This window comes from Tubulanus polymorphus, chromosome 4 (assembly GCF_964204645.1).
Source record: "Tubulanus polymorphus chromosome 4, tnTubPoly1.2, whole genome shotgun sequence".
In the NCBI taxonomy this organism is placed as follows: Eukaryota; Metazoa; Nemertea; class Palaeonemertea; order Tubulaniformes; family Tubulanidae; genus Tubulanus; species Tubulanus polymorphus.
Genome location: NC_134028.1, coordinates 7281459 through 7302521, shown reverse-complemented (window position 1 = coordinate 7302521; position 21063 = coordinate 7281459). Strand labels below are relative to the sequence as shown.

The window sequence follows — 21063 nt, the reverse complement described above, 5'->3', positions numbered from 1 at the left end:
CTATGGGAATTATTTCTGAAATATGATTTTTCGACTACTAACGGCTTTTCGACTTGCTACGTAGGACTATCCGTTATACATGTATTGTTAATAGGATATGTCGTTACCATGCCTATACTTTACAGCATGTATGTAAAAGTAATAAAATAGGTGCATAAGATTCTCTTGATATAAGTCTAGTTTTTTTGACAAAATCTAGTTTTTTGACAAAAGTTCTGGCAGCGGTGGGATTCGAACCCACGCCCATTGCTGGACCGGTGCCTTAAACCGGCGCCTAGATAAGATAAGATAAGATATTTATTTCACTCCAACCATAAGAATGGTACGTGGAGGCAAGATTGAATACAAAATATGGAATATAAAAATTTACAAAACATGAACAGAATTATATACATATATACAAAACAAAATAGGAATTAACAAAATTTAAAATCAAACTTTCAGTAATAAAACTATTTACAAACAAAGCAAGTACAGAGATTGAATTATATACAGCAAGATATATCACACGTATATACACAATTCACTGGAGGGATTTGTATAAACTTAAACCTAACCGGATAAATTTAGCTAGTTGTGGGGTAGGATTCCTTAATATTTCCAAGTTTCTGGACATACTTAAATGGATGGAATTATCACGCAGATCACTTAGCAAAGTGCAGTCATAAATGAAGTGAAGCTCATCTCCTACGGTGTTACAGGCAGGGCACAGTCTTTCACTTCGGTCTATATGAGCGTTCGATCGATTATTTACCGGTAATAAATAGGAACCAATTCTGAATTCGAATAAGCTATGCACAAGACTTCCGTCAAGTTGAGTTATATATTTTTCAAGCCTAACATCGTTCTTATATAGTTTGAAATTAACATACTGCTGATCGTCATTCACTTTTTGAAGCATTTCTTGTACGTGTTGGTCACGGAGGACTTGTTTCACGTACTTGGAGAGCGTTTTATAATTTTCCGTGTATTGCTGTAACCATATGTAAGATAAGCCAATGTCGTCAAATATTTTCTTTATATACAATAACCAAGGGGACTTGTGTTTTTCGCGTACATACAGATTGAGGGATATACGGTACAGGATTGCATTAAGTTTTGAATCTTTGCCGGTAACAGTTTTAAGCCAAAAGTTTACCATCCTCCGTTTTACCTCGATACTCATGGGGTACCGCCCAAGTTCAGCTAATACCTGCAGGTTGTGCGAATATTTTGACACTTTCATAATAATTTTGCAAAACGTACAGTGCAGACTCTCTAATAAATCGAGGCTTTCAAAGCCCCATATCTCACAACCATATAACGCAACGGGTGCGACGCACATATCGAATAGTTTCAGCAAAACATCTATCGGGAGCTTCAAGCGTCTGCCTTTTTGTATTACCGAGAACATTGCTCTCATTGCCTTGTCATATAGATATTTTTTTGCTTTGGCGAAGCTGCCATTCCAATTGAACTTAACTCCCAGGTATAGATAGTCCTCAACGATCTCAATCTCATCTGTGCCAAACATAAACTTTGTATCTATCTTGATCCTACATTTACTTCTTGCAAAAATTAAAACTTTAGTTTTATCGATATTAACCGTTAAATCGTTTTCTAAACAATATGCATACAAAGTATCCAGCTGCGACTGCAGTGAATTTTCATCCTCAGCTAAGATAACTGTGTCATCTGCATACAGAATAATAAATAGATTTAACAGGGTGTCAAGATCATGATCGCAGTCCGAATTCAGCTTTTCTATAAATGAGAGAGTTGGATTACCATTACCCACGAAAAATGCCTCTATATCATTTAAATAGAGTGAAAATAGGATTGGTGATAGATTTTCGCCCTGTCTCAAACCTCTGCCGGCAGTGAAATATTGTGAGGTATTGCCATTATATTTTACGCACGATTTTACAGAGTCGTACATGCTTTTAATAATGTTCAGGAAGTTTCCTGTAATACAATTACTAATAAGTTTCTTCCAAAGAGTTACTCTACAGATTGAATCAAATGCCTTTTTAAAATCTACGAACGCACAGAACAGTCTTCTCCCCTGGCCAAGGTACAGTTCAACAATGGTTTTAAGAGTGTAGATATGATCAACTGTCGAGTATTTAGATCTGAAACCACCCTGGGCTTCACTTATAATATTGTTTGCATCTAAAAATAGAGATAGTCTCTGATTCAATATGCTCGTAAACAGTTTTCCTAGGCAGCTCACTAGAGTGATGCCTCTGTAATTATCGGGATCGTCGGGATCACCTTTGTTCTTGTAGATCGGTTTGATCACCCCAATCGACCAAGTATCCGGTACATGGCCAGTCCTTAGAACAAGATTGAATAGGTTTTGCAAAATATTAACTAAATAGGGATATCGGTTGACTTTTAGCAATTCATTTGTTATCCCGTCGATGCCAGATGCCTTTTTATTCTTAAGTAGTGAGATCGCTTTTATTACTTCCTTAGACCGCTCGGCCACGCTACCTGTTTGCAATAGGCGGAAGTCATGCGCATTCGTTTTCTAACGTAATTTGCATGATTATACTTATATTATATATCGTATTAAATTGAATTCTTTGCTTGTTAACAAATGATCCCTGTTTTAAATCAATCAAGATCTATATAGCTAAAAACATTTTGGATCATCCAAGACGGTCGAAAAGTAAAAGGCCAATAATCGCATAAGGGCAATAATCGCAGATTTGATTTCAGTTGTTGGATTGATCGAAAAATAAAAGTAATTGGCAAAGGTGATTATCATTATCTTATCATATATGATCATTGCGTGGCACTGTCCTAGCAGAGGCCCGTTGAGATTAGTATCCAAGAAATCTGATCCACATCTTGAAGTCTCTAGAACTAAAGATGGGGTTTCATCTAGAAGAAATTCTTTTTATAAATACGCTCTGCAAATAATACGAAACACGGTATGCATGGATTATGCTTTTTATCAACAGACATGTTAGGGAATTATTTTTACATTTTTCGTTCTGAGTTTCACTAAGTCGTGCAGGATTACGCAGTTGTTGTTGAAATCGAAATGATTCACGCTCGATTCTCTTATTTCGACGACGATTTCATACACGGCGAACGGAATCCGCGTAGCGAAAAAAAACGCCCATCAATTCAACATCGCCGCCGAACGCCAAGCGTTAAAAATTCAATTAATGACGCGATAGCTTCTAAGGGGATTGGCCGATGAATAATTTGATAGTATAACCCAGTGTGACGACATCAGCTTCACTGGAGCGCAGACGAAACAAGAAGAGCGGATTGAATTATTGATTAGTTAACCGTAATCACAGGTTGTACTAATAATAAAAGTATTCCCAGGTGCGCACGGTTAAGAGAGCAAGGATCGCGTGCCATCTTTTCATGCCCTTAATTGCATTAACATTATATATGTATTACGTTTGTAAACCCCCTGATCTTATTTACACTTAGCTATCAGCCTCTTCGGTCCAGTGAGGTATAGACCCAGGTCTAGGTTTGAAATTAAGCCGTTATGTAGCAACTACAACGATGGATATACGATATCTAATCTACCTTATTTTCATACGATCGTTTTCGGGTAAGCTTGATTGAAAATTATGAAATATCTATCGATTCATTCTAAGATTCAGGACCTCTTATAGATTAATCGGCCATTTATGTATTGAATTGAACCCTAAAACTTTGTTTCAACTCTTTTCTTCATGGAGACGTTGCCTGTATGAGTTGGAAATTGTCGAAAGATACACCGATTACGGTCGAAACTCTAGGGATTTATCCGCATCTTTGCGTTGGCAATATCAACAAGTGCCAGAGTGGGTCTACGTGGTCGTTTTGGCTGAAGATTTCAGGGCAGGAAACTGCTAGCGATGGACGACCGGTATATTTACTGTCAACCGGGGGAGAAAGCGATATATCGGAGGGATTCTACGTAAGAAAGAATATCGGAGGGGAATTCGAAGCCGGATTCGCCGTAGCGGACAAGGTTTACAGCGTAAAATTCGGATTAGTAGTTAACAGGCAAGTTCTAGTCAGAGGAAACGCGTAGATGATTCATATTTAGGGGTTTCTGTCCGTTCGGCAGAAAACCCTTTTGTTATCCTCGTGTTGATTATTTTTTCACATTATTTTTGCTCATAAAATCTATCACCTGTCAACTTCGACTATTAAACGCAAAACCAAAGGTGACCATCCAAGCATATAGATACTGTATACGAACTCCCCTCCCCTTCCTATATTTTTGTTTGCAAAAATACCGATCCGAACGAATTACTTTTATGAATATCGGATATGATTCATTTTACAAAGTAAGTATCCTCCCATGTTCGACTACGGATTGCTACCAAGTATGGTGGCTGATTCAGGCCATAGAAATGTTTCTGTAAAAGTGTTTTTATTTCTCGCATCAGAAACAAGCTTCCGATTTCTCGCGCGAGAAAACCATTTTTGGAAACTGGCTAACGACTTCTATGGAAGTTGAGCCAATTTCTCCGCGATCCCCACTCAATCAAATAGTGCAATCTGAGTAGTGAAGGATGGCTTTCGTATGGAACCAGACTTAGAATTCATTGAGATGACTGCTTGCCACTTAACGATGTGTTTGAGGGTTAAATAATGAGCCAATTTAGTTCTCAAACATATCAATTTCTATCGATTTCTGAAGTCTACGTCTTATTTATTGCTGCACTGAATCAATGACGAATCAATGCAACACTTTATACTTCTTTTCGTTTCATACCGATGCAGTTGGACGCAAATAACACTAACCTGGATTTCGACTGAATCTTTTTCGCTATTCATTGATGGATTTCACGTCGATCGAACTCGGATGTCTAGCCGAGAATTTCCGCAGGTCGGGGCAGGAAAACAACTCGATCCGTTTCCTGCCATAACAGTCGGGCGCCCGAGCAGTAATGTACCACATATCGAAACGCCGAACTTCACCATGTATAATCTAGAACATAATGATTCCCATCGCACAGCCGAACAAGTAGCTGCTCTTATAGGTAATCGAAAATAATATGGCCGTTAAGCACCCACTCAATAGTCATGTGTGACATTCATTTCTTTTTAATTACGAAAAAGTATCAAGAATTGAGTCGAATAGTACTCTATAGATTAACTGAATAGTTCATTAGACGTACGAGCTTTCGCTACAGGTGTATAAGTAGCGAAATCGCGTGTGTTATAAACTAGATAAAGTACTATTCTTCTCGTTGCATTTATTGAAAAAGTGTTAAGTTATTTTAAAGGCTTCAAGTGATTTCTTAATTCCTATCCACGGACTTATTATTAAACTGAAATGATAAATGAATAAAGAAATAAAAGAAATATTCTAAAATGCGGAATGCAGGTATGAATTACGCATAACGAAGCATTCATGTTCTTATAACCACGGCCATTTCACTCATTAACTAATCATGGTGTAATTCGATAAAGACATTTTCGAATCTTCAGTTGTTTCCATAACGAAATAGAAATGTATGGGTCTTGTTTTCAGATACGAGCAATTTGTTGCGCATAGGATGTATCGAAAACCCGGGTAATGCGGATGTCGCCGCTTCCGGGTCCGCATCGAAGCTTCGATGTCGAACGATTTGCCTGAAACTGAGGAAACAAGTTGCCATCTACAAACAAGACAGCTGTTTTTGTCAGCAGAGTTTCGGCGATATCAACACCGAGGATTTAGATCTTTCGTGTTCGCAATTATCGGGGCCATATATGGTCGTGGTAGTCTCGCATTACGTCGTCGAAGATGTTGAGACAAGCGTCAATTTCACATTGGATATCGCCTTGAAAGCGAAGCGTTACATCAGGCCGAATGAGCAAGTTGTTCTGAACGTAACGTCACACCCGCGAGATGGCGCCTATTTCATCGTCGATTTTGGTGACAATGGCGGTGAGAAGATTATCAGCGACAATCGGGTATCCTACGATTGGAAATCTGCGGGCGTCTTTACGGTTACCGTGAAGGCGCACTGGTCGTACTGGAACGTAAGTAAAAGCGTTTCGAAGAACATCGAAGTGGTCAACCGCGACGAAGGCGCTGCGCCTGAAATGCTGCACGTTACGTCAGCGCCATCGGCGGCCAAAACTAAAACTATCGATTATCGGGTGAACGTGTTCAGCAGGAAACGGGCGGTATGCGAGATCAGTTTCGGCGATGGTCAACGGAAGGTTCTCAACGCGGCCGAAAACGAACAAGTTCTGCAACAAGATCTGATACACACGTTCAACCGGCCGGGCTTCTACGAGACTTCGTTGAACTGCTCGAACGATTTCGGCGTGAAAAACGAAACAATCAAAGTACGCGTCCAGGACAACGTTACACACCACATTGACAAACGAATCGGCGATGATTTCACCATTCCGCTGATTGGAGCGGATCGCGGTTGGTTTGACTTGGAGGTTTTCGTCTCGGGAGACAAAACCGCATCGAGGATCGCCAAACAGGACGCGATAACGATACCTGCAACCGCGTTCGTCGCTGCTAAATCCCATGATGTCCTTGTATCGCAAGACGGATACTGGATCACCGCGTGGACGGTCACGAACCAAAATCAAGTTAATTGCTCGGTCATTTCTGGTCGACGGACCTTCGGGAATCCTTCCGAATATTACAACATCGATTGGACGACCCGTAGCGGCGATCACGCCTTCGTAAAAATCGACTTCATGGACCGGAGTGGTTTCTACGGTTACCACAGAGAGCCAGCAGGCGACGTACCGACCCGAATGAGGCACTTGTACCAAAACGTAGGCCACTACCCGGTATCCGTGGTGATCAGCAATGCGATTAGTCATGCGACGGAGATCGGCTCCATATCGGTGGAGAGAAAAATCGTGTCGGTCAAACTATCGGTAGAGAATGTGACAAGTCCCGAGCAACTGGTTGTTATGACCCTTATTGTCAACCCCGGTCAAGATTCATCGAAGGTGGACCGCGTTACTCTGGATATCAGACCTGGAGATGGTAGCCATAAGGCTATTAACTTTGACATAAAAGAAAGTCCCGTCGTAACATTTGAACATACATACTCGGCTTACGGCATTTATCAAATACAGATCAACGTAACAAATAACATATCATCGGTTGAGACAGAAATCGTCACTCAGGTCGGACAAAACATATCTTTCGTGGACATTATTCCCGATAAAGCTCGAGTTATGGTTAATTCAGAGACGAAGTTCGCGATACGATGTCCGTCTGGTTCGCAGGTTTCTTACAGAATTGAACTAGGAGATGGAACAGTGGTTTCGGTGCCATCGAACGATTCGAACGACTCTCCGATGGTTATACGAGTAAACCGCGAAGTTACCACTACGCAGAAACCAACCACATCATCGACAGTTACACCAGATACCGCTAACGCCTCTAATTCCGACGACCTGTCGAACGGCACATCTAAAACGACTCGGCAATCCATAACGACCTCTACTACAAATACGGCACCTTCCTCGTCATCAACTACGATCAATGCAGCCTCTACAACGACATCCGCAACTAACACAATTTCTAATATAGCGAAGCGCAAACGTCGCGACGTTTCAAATCAAAATCCCCAAATCTTTACATTCAACAACACAAAAATCATCATCCACAATCTAGCAATGCCCGGTCATATAGAGATTGTTCATGAATATGAATCTGAAAGTAATTTCGATGTCCGGGTAACTGCTAGTAACGTATTTGGCGAAAAGGCATCGTTTATGTGTCCGCAACTTGTGGTCGTATCCGCTGAGGACTCGGACTGTCCGAAACCGCTCGTAACTGTCGCTTTCAACGGATCCGTTGAATCGGTGAGAAGCGTACAGAACCAACGCGCCGCTGAATTAGCGATTTCGGCGTCTAGTGATATAGAATGTGGCGCGTTCGGCGGAGTGACCTACGCACTCAGAGCCAGCGAAAAACTAATCATCGAAAACGCCACCATTTTCGAGCGTCAGGTACCGGAAGTCTGCGTTGGAAATGGTAATACGGATCCGATGTTGATTATTCCCCCGAACGCTTTTCAGTACGGTTTCTACACAGTTCAAGTAACGGCTTCTTGTTCGTCGTGTCCTCTGCAATTCTCTACGGAGTCCCTGGACGTTTCAATTAAAGCGTCGACTTTGCGAGCCGTATTCAAAGTCGATGACGGTTCTGAGAGAATCGACGTGAAAAGGACCGAAACAGTCAGCCTCGATTTTACCGATTCCGGCGACCCGGATATTCTTCCACCTCGTATCGATTCAGCCGTTTTCGATATGTTTTGTTTCAAGGAAAGCGAACTCGGAACCTTCGCGAATCTAGACCTCGACGGATTGAAATCTGGCGCCGCGAAAGTTCACGAAAACGATAGCCTGACCGTTTGGGACAAGTCGAACGTATTCGAGAGCGATGTGAGATTTTTCGGTCCGGAGAAAATACTTCAATTCTCGGCCGCGGATTTGGTACCGATGGAAGAACCGTATGTGTTTCGTCTGGTGGTTCGAAAAGATGTCCGTCAGTCGATGGGTGACGTTTCGCTGATGGTTTGGTCCGGTGAAATATCGCTTTCTGACGTGGATAATCTAGACGATTTGTTGAATAGAGGCGATGTGAAATCCTGCTTGACGATCGTCGGTAAAGTTGCAGAGCAACTGAATTCAGACGATGGGGTAGGTTATTCGAATATTTTTCTGGCCGAAATGCTGAACCATTAACCTATATTGTATTTCCTTTATCAATTTTACCAGGAAGAAGAGTCCGAAGAAAGTCTACAAAAGAAAAAAAATGTAAGCAATGATAGTAGTCTTATAGATAATTCTACCTTCAGTTTCTATGAAATAACAACAACGTCTTGTGGTTTCCTCTCAAAAACAACTACTTTGGTAATCAGTTCAGAGGCCATTGAATTATAAACCATATGGTCACTGTCATATTCTTAGTACACAAATCAATTGACATATCTCTCAGCCCGTGTAAAAACAAATAGTTGAGGATGATGAATAAAAATATGGACGTGGCCCGAATCATTGGAATGAGGTGAAGCTATTTGAATACAAGTTAAGAAACGTTTTCGAAACGATGGCACCCTGCCATCCGACTGGAGTTTAGAAGCTAAGCTACTGAATAATGATGATATGGTGGGTATTCTTTTACGTAGGTGAGATCAAAGATGATACAAGGTTTAGGCAGGTGCGTCGATATGGTGAACACGTTACCTCAGGTTGGCGCTACAGCCTCGGCGGTTTCTGTGGTAACGGCTAAACCTGACCAGGTTAGAGATGAAGACAAGGTACGTGCGAGCAAAGATGATAATATACGAAATGTTTCTCAATGTTAAACCCCTGGAGACAAATTCAGAGGGGCCCGGGGCCTCTACTTTTGGCCAAGATAACATTATTACATGGTAATTTTGATTCAAAATCACTCAATTGCTCAGAATATTTTCTTGTGTCCCCCAAAACCCGCTATAGGCTTCGCGCCTTCATCATGAGCTATGGCATTTCATATTCTTTAAGAGACTCTGACCAGCGAACTCTTTATGCTGGTCGCGTCAATCGAAGGTAGCTCTGAGCAACTAATCATAGACGTTGACTGTCCGCCGCAGAATTCGTCGCTTTGAAGACAATTCTCAAATATTAAAATTGATAAAGCGTTTCAGAAGAAACAGAATGAATCATGAAGCTTCTCATCATGTTTTATTTAAATCTTATCCGACAGATACGTGTTGAAAGTAACGAGGCTGATTCTATGAAACATTTTTCAGGAAGTCGCAGCAAATGCGATCAAAGGCATCCTGGGTAAAAACGACGTGATGGACACAGTGCCGTTGAAAGAAGTGACTAACGTCGCCTCAAGTAAGAATTGCATATTCAAAAATGGTCCCGAAGTAAATAACCAGTACTTGATTCAACAGTTCTGAGTTCTGCGTTTATCTATTACGGTATTAGATACAGTTTCGGCGATTAGTAACATCCTTCCGAGTAAAAATGCTCTCGCGTTGGCGCAGGAACGCGGTCTGAAAAACCAGCAGCTGAAAAACAAAAACAAGGAAAAGATCGTAAACGAAAAGGATCCACCGATGTTTGAAGGCACAATTTGTCCCGATCAGGTAATGTTACTAACTGTTTAGGTTGAAACAGAATTTCAAAACCCATCTACATCCAAAACCAATACTATTCTAGAGTTTTCTGTTACATCACAGAAAATCCTACTGGGCCATTAGAAAGACGGGAAATTATCGAAGGCTTCGATTCCGACATTCCATGTCAAAATGAGTTCCCGGAACTCACTGTTGCTGGGTTTTTGGAAACGCTTGCCATCGAGGATGGGAATTTGATTAGACCGGTGTCCGTTTTGTGCAAATCAATGACATAATAACCCGAAATCGCCAATTCTAAGCCGGCTTGAAAATGAGGTTAAGTGGTTCCCGTGGCTTCAATTCAAAGAAAACAGGTTTTCACCTACTTCAAATTTAAGCCGAAAACAGGGAAATTAACTGTATTTTCCTTATTTGTCGCATACACCCTTATTGATATTCTCGTTCTTTATTGAGGTCGCATTATTGAGATCAGTAAGAACGTGTGCATATATTCGAAAGTTACGTTTTTTCATTTTCTTGTAACGTATCATTTTCCAGTTGGAGGAAACCTACTGTTTAGTGTTTCCGGAAGAAGATTTACGCGAATCGTTGGTATATATGCATCCGGATGACCTGAAAGACGAACTGGACGAAAAGATGGTCCACCTCAAAGCGGACGAAGAAAAAATCATCGAAACGGTTTGTAATTTTTTTCGAATTATACATCCAGATTCCGATCCCGAATGTCCGGGGCACCCTGGAATAATCTTTTCATGGATTTGATATTCTAGATAGGGGTTACGTGGCATGTATTCTTCTTTAACCTACCGGAAAGTCAACACTATATTCTGAATATTTTTTCGTACAGCGTTCCATCTTGTTTTCATCGTACGATCGCTTTTTCTCGTTCTTGAAGGAAAGAGCCGTCACAACGGGTGTTACAGATGGACTTACAAGTATAGCTGGAACAATGACCAAGAAACAAGTCGACGGCGGTGGTGATGTCGATATCAAATCCGAGAATATGCAAGTAAAGCTCGTTAAACCTTCCGCTACTAACGGATCAACCGAGACATCTGGGGATGGCGGAGGTTTCCAGATGGACATGGAATCACCGGACACCTCAGCATCGGTACGTGTCCAGTTTTAGAAAAGCTCGTGAGCCCATGGTACCCTCTCACTGGATCTCTCTTTTTGGCGAAGCATACATGTGGCTGTTCCACTCACAACTTTCCATGTAACTGTTCTTGCTTTTCACTGCCATTACAATTGTTGGATGTAGGAACAGTATAAACATCGGGTGTTTTCTCGTAGCAGAATTTATAGCCGGAAAAGTTTACTACCATCATCGCAGCTATAGACGCATGGGATCCTTCTGATCTGCGTCAATCTGCTGTATTATTGTTTTTATCATTTCTATTATCATCATCATCATTATGATTACCTTGTTCTCACACTGTGTACCCATGTGCACCATGCACAGGGTCCAGTGCCTTTATTCTAACTACAGCCAGCTGGCTTGCATTGGATCCTTTACAACCATACACTGTAATCGTATCTGTATAATCTCGATCATTGTATGTATGGATCATGAACAAAAATGAATATGCCATACCAAACAAAATACCTCGCAATGTTGCAATGATGAATATATTTCATTGAACGAACATGCTTCATTTTTGTAGATGGTAATTCTGAAAAATAACCCATTTTCGTGGGCCAAAGGAAACACAACCGTGTCGACACCTGTTGTCGATTTGAGTGTCATCAGTGCTAACGGGAGCGTCTCGAGTCAACCGGCAACATTGGCAATCGAAAATAGCTCGCCAAGTAAAGTGAAATTATTTCCTTTCATTGTATTCTAAACGATAATTCTTGTCTATCTGACCAATTTTCCGGTGTCTTCATATTCAATTTTACTTTCCCAATCGTTATATATTTATTTCTCGATGATTACTGATCAAGATGAATCAGCGCTCGTTAATTAGACCATGATTACATTCTGAATCGCTATTTTAGTATCTTTACCTCTAACAAAGCATTCTGACTTCTACAAATGTGAAAGAATATCTTCAACTATTGTTTAAAGGCGCTCGGGAGTTTTCGAATTACACGTACAACACGACCGTGCAGAAAAAGGAATGGAAGTATCACAAAGTCAACGTTACTCAACCCAACTCGACTATTCTCTTCTACATGAAACCCCTCGCAAGCGACGATATCTACGAAGTGTGCGCCCTGTACCTGGGACTGGAGCTGAGTCAAGAATTTCCGAACGATACGAACTACGACGAGTGTGCGAGAACTCCTGTGGTGAAATCCGTGGCGCTCGACTCCGATCCTCCCGATCTGGCCGATTATTATAGATACAGGAATCTGTTTGCCGCCGAACGGGTCGGCATGTATCGAATAGGTTTCAAACTCATAGGTGAGCTATATTTTTCGATCTTAAAATGGGGATTGACCCGTCAATTATTTGATTGGTATATTTCGTTTGACTTAGTTTTGATTCGATGTCCCTTACAAACCCACCACACCTGCCGGGAGCGAAACAGGGGTTCGATTTTGAAATCGGAAATTGAAGTACAGATATAGTTGTCTGATCGGTGGTCGAATTTACAGAAGTTTTTGTTTAAATCGAAGTACATAACTGCGAATTTCGGTTCCGGTTCATTCAAACAATCTTCCAAGCAGTCTGAACCGGCAATTTACTGATTCGGGTTGATTTTGTTGGCTGTCACTTAACGTGACCTATCCTCTTGGGGTTTTAAGATCCACTTGAAATAAATAATACAATGGTCAGGATTCTTAGTAAAAAATTGGCCTTTAGACTTGATTGCGTAGGAATGAAATGAATTTAGCCTGAAACCTTAAATAAGCGATCTCAAAAAACTTTTTTGAACATGATATTGTGACATAAGTAATACTGACCACATCAAATAAGTTCATTTTGTCTGTGTCCAAACCTGTCATGATATATATGTACACGTACTACCGCTAAGCAAAAAGCGAAAAGGCACTGTTAACGATGAATTTTACATTAGTCGTAATGAGTTCGAAAAAATGTTCATATTTATACATTGCACAGGTGCGCACGTCATTATGCCTATAAAAGAACGACTTCATTCAAATTCCTACCAGCTAGTGACGCTAAAGTGCGTTTACTTCAATAAAAACGATAGCGAATGGTATTCTGATGGAGTTGTCGTGAGTATTTCTTCGTCGGTACTTGATTATTGGGTCGCGATCAGACGAATATGAACGATCCCTAGACTTAACGACACCGTCGTCGATGCATCCTTCATCACCTCATTCCAGTTGCGCAGTGATTGTTACTAGTTTTCATGTCTTTTCTTTTGCTTTTGATGCAATAGCTCGGCAACCGAACGACGGCTACAAAAATGGAGTGCATATCTGCACATCTGACTCCGTTTGGGGGAGATTGCGTGGTCCCGCCGAACACGATAGACTTCAATACGGTTTGGTCTAAGTTCAAAGATCTCAACGAGAACGCGGCGGTCTTCGGAACAGTAATCTCAATTCTGGGTCTCTATCTGATCGCACTGATCTGGTGCAGATATAAAGATAAACGTGATCTGATCAAGGTATGAATCTAAGAAATTACTAAGAAAGTTATATCGTCGCGCTGGTCGTAAACATTTGCGTTGTTAATTACTATCCCGTGTACGAGGCACCTGCTCCCCTTCACCTAGCCCGTAGTCGTGTTGACCGGTTGGGCACCACAGGACATCTTGAAACTTACTTCCTCCATTCCTCTCTGTCCTTCAGCTATCTGCTCCTCTTATATCGCAAATAAAAGGACACCTCTTACCAAAATACGAACAGGCCTGTACGCTAGACTTTTGGGCAGATACCAAACTCTTCTGACCAGTATAAGGGACAAAAATACTATTACTTCGTAGAGTTGGGCATATTGAAAATATATCATATCAGCTTACCACATTTTCACGAATATTGTGTCATTTTTGCGTTTCTCTTTTACAAGTGGGGAGCGATACCATTGGAAGATAACCTACCGACAGATAGGTACTATTACCAAATTACGGTGAATACGGGAGTCCGAAAACAATCGGGCACATCTTCAAAAATCAGTTTCATACTATCAGGAGACGACGGAGACACTGGTGTAAGAAAACTAGCTGATGGCAAGAGAAAGGTGATTGACTTCTATATTTTCATGATATATTGTAGTTCAAATCACTAAACGATTTTCTTAAAAGGAGAATCAAATCATACCATCGGGCTTCGAAATTTGTTCTGGAGAGTAGTTGAATGGTAATTGAAAATGGGCTAAATTTAACTGTGGTATCGGCGAAGCTACATTCAATTTGACGCTAATAGCTGTCGAACGTTATTAGAAATTCATCATCATTAGATAGAGAATGTTTTATGAAAACACTAATGCGACAAATGAATTGTTTTTAAAGGAATTTAAAAGACAAATATGTGTCATAAATGTCTCTAGCTTGACTGCATACAGTGAAGCCAGCAGAAAAAAGGCAGCCATAGGTTCCATCGGGTTTCGAACCCGAGACCTTCTGCGTGTAAAGCAGACGTGATAACCACTACACTATGGAACCGCTTGCTTAGGTCTAGCGTGAGGACGAAATTTTAGAAAGGACATATCAGAATGGTCATTGTCATGTAGTTGCATTGTAGTATAGGTTTTATAAACTTCACCATTTTCATTTGGATATTTAGATGTTTTGAACATTCGTTTTCTTGCATATACAAATTTGCAGCATTTCGCTCGTGGAAGTATCCTGAATTACATACTGAGTTCTGAACAGTCGCTCGGTCCACTGACGTTCTTGCGAATCTGGCACGACAACTCCGGCAAAGGAAAGCATCGTTCGTGGTATTTGAATCAGATCGAATTCACTGATTTGCAAACAGGCGAAAGGTAAAGACTAACGACTGTTACACTGGCATTGAACACGTATTACGAGGTTTCGAATGATCGATCTTTGATGGATGAATGTTCGAATGATTTGAGGCAATAGACCCAAACATACCCGTATCGGCCCGTCAGAATCCTTGAAAATTGAATGAATAATGCCTATCGACATTTCCCTGGGGAGGGGCTCTTTGATATATGAATGGTGGGCACTGTAGATTAACAAATGGGCATTTACATGACTTGTATTCTGTGTGATATAGTCTTCATGAGCTACGAAAACACCCCCGAAAATCAAACGATCTCATTCGGTAAGAAGAAGATGATTGAATTTCTTATAGATTTTTCTTCCTGTGTGATCGATGGTTAGCGGTCGAAGAGGACGACGGTATGGTCGAACGAATTATCCCCGTAGCCGGACTCAACGACCTCGCCAGTTTCGGGCACCTGTTCTCGTCGTCCGTCCGCAAGAAGTTGACAAACGACCACCTGTGGATTTCGGTGTTAAGTCGACCAACTAAGAGTAGTTTCACCCGAGTTCAGAGGGTTAGCTGTTGTATGTCCTTACTATTTCTGACTATGATTTCGAACTGTATGTTTTTCAAGGTAACGAGAAATTTGATTTGATTTGATATATTTTGCATAAATAATTAGTACAGAGATCATAACGGAACGTGATAGTAGTTACTTGGTACATAAGCCGCGATCACACGGAGAAGATTTAGCCCGGGCAAGATTGGCACGGAGCAGACCCGATTCAAATTTGACCCGGGCCTAATTGAAGAGCACGTCCACACGCAAATCCCAACTCACTCGATACTAAACAATGCTTAAACGAAGCGATGTGGGTCACTTCCGGAACCAGTTGCAAAAAAGGCCAAAATCTCCCACCACCTACACTCGCATAACAAAATTGAAACGTAGTTCATTTTCTTATCAAAATATCAAGGAACCAATCAAGGTTTTGATTTGTCTTTATTCAGGGCGAAGAGCGGGTTCAACAGGTTTCTTCGTTAACTCTTGGCCCGTTCAAATTTACTCTGCATCAGTTATTCATCAGCGTTATGACCACTCTGATAGTCTTCCCGCCGAATCTTGTTCTGGTCACGCTGTTCAGAAAGTGCAAACCGAAAGAAAACAGAATCATCCAAACCAATCAGAAACAATCGTCGAAATCGTCGAAATACCACTGGAAAGCGATCAACAAGGATTCTAAGTTGTGGACTGATGGTAACAAGGCGAAGTCGGAGAAATTGAAGGACAGCGTCAGGAATTTGTTGGGCCTGCAGCAGCCGGCAAACGCCGGGAAATATACCGAAAACGGTCAAGAGAACCTGGTCAAAAAGAAGAAAAAGCCGTTCACGCTCCCGTACTGGTGTATTTATGTCGCGTGGACCTGTACGTAGAACTTGGTCGAATGTTCCGATATGGACTGAATCTGATTTCAGTATTTTCGTTCAGCTTTTGACTAATGAGTTAGATGGAGATCAATACGGGTTATAGGCCTAACGTTCGTTTCCAGAAAGCATTTTCTCAAAAACACGCACTTACCTTTTACTCAATTTTTTGAGAAATGCTTACTGGAAACTTGAACCGACGGATTTTCATTGAAATGTAGTTGACTGACGCGAAAACTGATGCCTATTTCCGGTAACGAACGTTAGGCCTATAACCCGTATTGATTTTTAAACCTATAAGTTGAATTAACCAAGTAACTCTGGGGTCCTTACATACTTTCGTTTGCATTAACATTAATGAAATATACTACAATATGACTTACTTTACTAACTGATATTTATCTTTTCTGTTAACAGTGTGCTTTTTTAGTGTGATGCTTTCGGCATTTTTCACGATCCTGTACAGTATGCAATGGGGCCGCGAAAAATCGAACGAATGGTTGACAACTTTCCTCCTGTCGTTCTTCCAATCGGTTATAGTCATTCAACCAATCAAAGTAAGACTCCAGAGGCGTCTGAATGATATTTTGCCATAGTTTCACATATATTTTGATTTTTATGTGAATCGATTTTAGTTTATTTCAATAGATTCAGTTAAGTAAAACTGGTCTATTACACTTTGACCCCGGTGTGCACTTGACAGAACAAATGACCCTCTTAGAAAACTGGACGTGTAAAAAAACCAAAGAATTGTCTTCAACGTTTTTTTCGTAGCATCAGTGTTTTCAGTTATTACTCGGGGCTTGAGAGTCCCCTGTCAGGCCGGTTACCCATCGCCCTCGTGCATAAACCGATGAAGATAGATGTCTTGCCTGAAAAAACAATGCCACTGTAGAGGGTTCGAAACCACAATATGATATCCTAGTGGATATTTTATCATTCTGCTCTTGAAATCTGACCCAAAACCTCTTGATTGAGCGAGGCATGAACTCTAAAACTCTTAATCGTTTTAGAGTCCGAGGCGTGATGAGTTGTCCGCCCAAGAACATTACGATATCGCGCAGTTATTGAACCCACACCAACTGTGTTACCGGGCCGGTATCGTATGTCACTGCTACTTTACTTTTATTTACTTGGCGTACGTTATTTGTTTTAGGTGCTGTTGTTGGCCGCGTTTATATCAATGATTCTGAGAAAACCAGAACTAGACGACGATGATCAATTCGAGGAAGTGTCGAATTTACCGGGTCCAGACGAGGAGTTGATTAGACAAAATCCAGTCGACATTGAACGTATGGCAAAATTAATCACAGAATTCTTGCTTTTAAACAATTTCTTTGCCATGAAATTTTGTAAAAGGAAAAAAATGGCTTTTAGCTCTTAAAAGTTAACTAAATACAACGAGACGGATAGTACTTTATAGGTTAACTATATTGAAGTACGAGTTTTCGCTACTAGTGCATAGAAGCTTCATCAGGTGAATACACCCAATTGCCATTAATGCATTATTGTAGCCTCATCATTAACCTGATGGAGCTACTATGCACTTTCTAGTAGCGAAAGCTCGTGCCTCGAATAAACTAGTTAACTAGTACTATCTGTCAGGTGGTATTTATTCTACACCAGATTAACACCAAGTTAACTAATTAAGTTATTTCATGGGTATTGTAGTCCCAAGCGCTGTTTTATTCTAAGCAATTCATGAAATCATTTAGATGTCCAATGTTCGGTTACACTACGACTCAAATTACGTGCTATACTCGCAGGTATACAATTCCAAAGAAAGATGGCGGCTTACGACCTACGACCTCCCGATCTCGAGGCTCTCAAGGAAGCGCGTGAATTGAGGATAAAGGAAATCAAAATGGAGGAAATTCTGAAAGAAATGATGTCGTATGCCGTATTCGTATTGACGTTGTTTTTCTTGTCCTATCAAACTCGAAGCGCGAGCGGATTTATGATGGGGGACACTGCTAAAACTTTGTTCTTCGATAAATTCATCGTAAGTCACTTCCGACATTTTTCCCGATATTGATATCTTAAGAAGAATGTCAACGGGTTGATAATTGGGTGATTAAGTAAATCAAAGGTAGACCATGATCACAAAGATTGGAGATGGATGTTTACAGACATTGTTGATGAAAGTACCAAAACGTCATTCCCGGAATGAAGCCATTTCTTTCTCGTCCATTTTTCCAGGTCAAAGATTATACGTCGCTTTGGAAATACATCGACAAAACGTTGTTACCGAATTTGTATGCGCCTCCGTATTATAACGGACGCCGTTTGGATTGGAGGGAAGCACTTTGTATCAACGACGGCAACTATCAGTCGATAAGAGTGGGAGTGGGGAGACTTAGACAGCTACGAATCAAAGAGAGTAAGTAGACAAGAAAATAGCGATAATATTTGTAGATTCGAACGAAAAGCTGATGGAGAATTCAGTCCAAAATGAAACGAGATTTCAGTCTAAAAGCAATCAAGAGTAAAATGTATCTCAAATCAACTATAGTTTAGCTATAAAGTACTGTACGTTTTACTGACTCAACACCAGGTTAACACGGCTCCTCTATGAATTTTAATAACTTACCATTACTTTGTAGTTGCTCGCTAACTTTCTCAATTTCTATTCACATAAATTATCATCATGATGTAATATTCTATCAAATCTTCATAAAGATGAATCATATCATCATACATGTATTCCCAGGAGCGTAATATAGCAGGGGAGGTATAGAGGGTGGTCAAGAATCTCCATCGGGTGTCAAATGTTTTATCGATTGAGAATTCACATTTGTTTAATCTTGGAGTAATCAGTCTGATTACCGCAACAGATCGAACAAGGTTTGATCAATTGTACTTATGCAGAATAGACACCCTAATACCATATGCCACTTCGTACCGTGCTAGTTGAGTTGCAATCCATCTCCGATAATTCCTCTTTTTTCATTAGATACGTGTACTATACCGAAATCGATGAAACCACTCATCAAGCATTGTCGTGATGAATATGGCTGGTTGGACGATGACGCTCAGCCGTATCTACCTGGTTGGATCAAACCGCCCAACGAAGAGAACGCTACTAACCTAGACAAATCGGTAACATCTGAAAATTAGATTTATTGCTATCGAAAAAAAAGAAATAAAAGTAAATACGTTTTAGGGCTATTTTGAAAATAGAGGTGGCTCCATGTAATGGGATACCTTCAAGACTGGATTTTCCTTACGTACAACCTCTTGGCAGTCCATTTTCATAGATCCTCCTGACGAGGAGAACAATTTTCAATATCTAACTGAGTTGAATCACTCCTCGTTCCAGCGGACCAGCCCTTGGGTATACCAGAACAGCCTTAGACTGAAGAACGCGCCATACATCGGCAAGTACGCAGTCTACAAGGGAGGCGGATACGTGGTCAATTTTGCCCGCACGAGAAAGAAAACCGAAAAGATTCTGGCAAAATTGAAAGATCAGGATTGGATTAATACGGGAACACGGGCCGTGTTCGTAGAGTTCACTCTGTACAACGCGAACGTGAATCTATTCGCTTCGATCGTGATATTGGCAGAGTTCATGGCGACCGGTGGCTGTGCGCTGAAAACCGAACACAAGGTGAGTCTGTTTCAGATTCGAATCGAAGTCTGACCAGTTTTTAACAGATTTATCAATGTTGCTTCTCACGTTGTCAGATATCTTGTCCATCGCTATTGGCATCTATTTTAATGTCATTATCTGTTTGTTTAGATAAGTAACTTCCTCGTAGGTCTTTTAGAAGGTATACGTTTTCCACGTTAGTATCTTGGAGACAAATAGTACTTTGAAGGTTAACTCATTTTGTTTTTAAGTACAAGCTTTCACTACTAGTGCATAGTAGCTTCTTCAGGGGTTTATCACTCATTTACCTGATGAGGCTACTATGAGGAAATAGCGAAAGCTCGTACTTTAAATAAGATTAGCTAAAAGTTCAAAGTACTGTTTTTCTTCACGAGTACGGATTTGACACCGGCTATACGGCTCCTCCACGACACGTATATACGGCTCCTCCACAACATTCTTAGTGCTGCATTTCAGTCTAATGCATATCTCACTTCCAAATGAGTTCCTAACTAGACAGAACTATAATTTCTAGGTTCAATAGATATGTATATGGTGACTGGGCCACAACGTTTAATTCCTGGTATGCAAATGATGCCAGAATATCAGAACGCTAAAACGAAAAAAATATTGAATTTCCGGCGCGCCCGCCAAAACAGATGACCTTATCAGCCATCCCACTATGTAGGTTTTACATTAGATTTAACGCAAACTGTTGCGCAATTCTTACATTGTAGATATTTCGTCTATACAGCTACGTGGGCGGATTCGGAATCATTGTCATCCTATTCGAAGTTATGTTTTTGTTGTTCGTGTTGTATTTCTTATACCGAGAAGTGAAACGACTGAAACAAGAACGGTTCACTTACTTCAAGAGTTTCTGGAATAAAGTGGAATTCGGCACGATCATTGGTTCGATCGTCGGCATCGCGATGTACGCCATGAAGAAGGTTCTCGCTCACCTGGCTATCCAAGCGCTTCACGAAAGCGGATCAGGTAAAAGTACTCGATAAAAAATCATTGTAGGGAATCTTTTCTGGTATCGAAGTAAAAGATCAGTGAAATGATTACCTGAAAATGGTCTCTCAGATTATTTCGGAAAATAACCGGATACGAGTTCTGATT

General features: G+C 40.8%; 1 protein-coding gene and 1 non-coding gene across 2 annotated transcripts; both read right to left on the bottom strand.

Moving 5' to 3' along the window:
• Positions 1–523: 523 nt before the first annotated feature.
• On the bottom strand, positions 524–2043 carry LOC141903501 (uncharacterized). The gene has a single exon (XM_074791622.1). It carries the CDS (start codon positions 1916–1918, stop codon positions 524–526), a length of 1395 nt encoding a protein of 464 aa, XP_074647723.1. The 5' UTR covers positions 1919–2043.
• A 12516-nt stretch (positions 2044–14559) lies between these two features.
• On the bottom strand, positions 14560–14632 carry Trnav-uac (transfer RNA valine (anticodon UAC)). The gene has a single exon. It is a non-coding gene; the product is annotated as a tRNA-Val (tRNA).
• Between the last annotated feature and the right edge of the window lie 6431 nt (positions 14633–21063).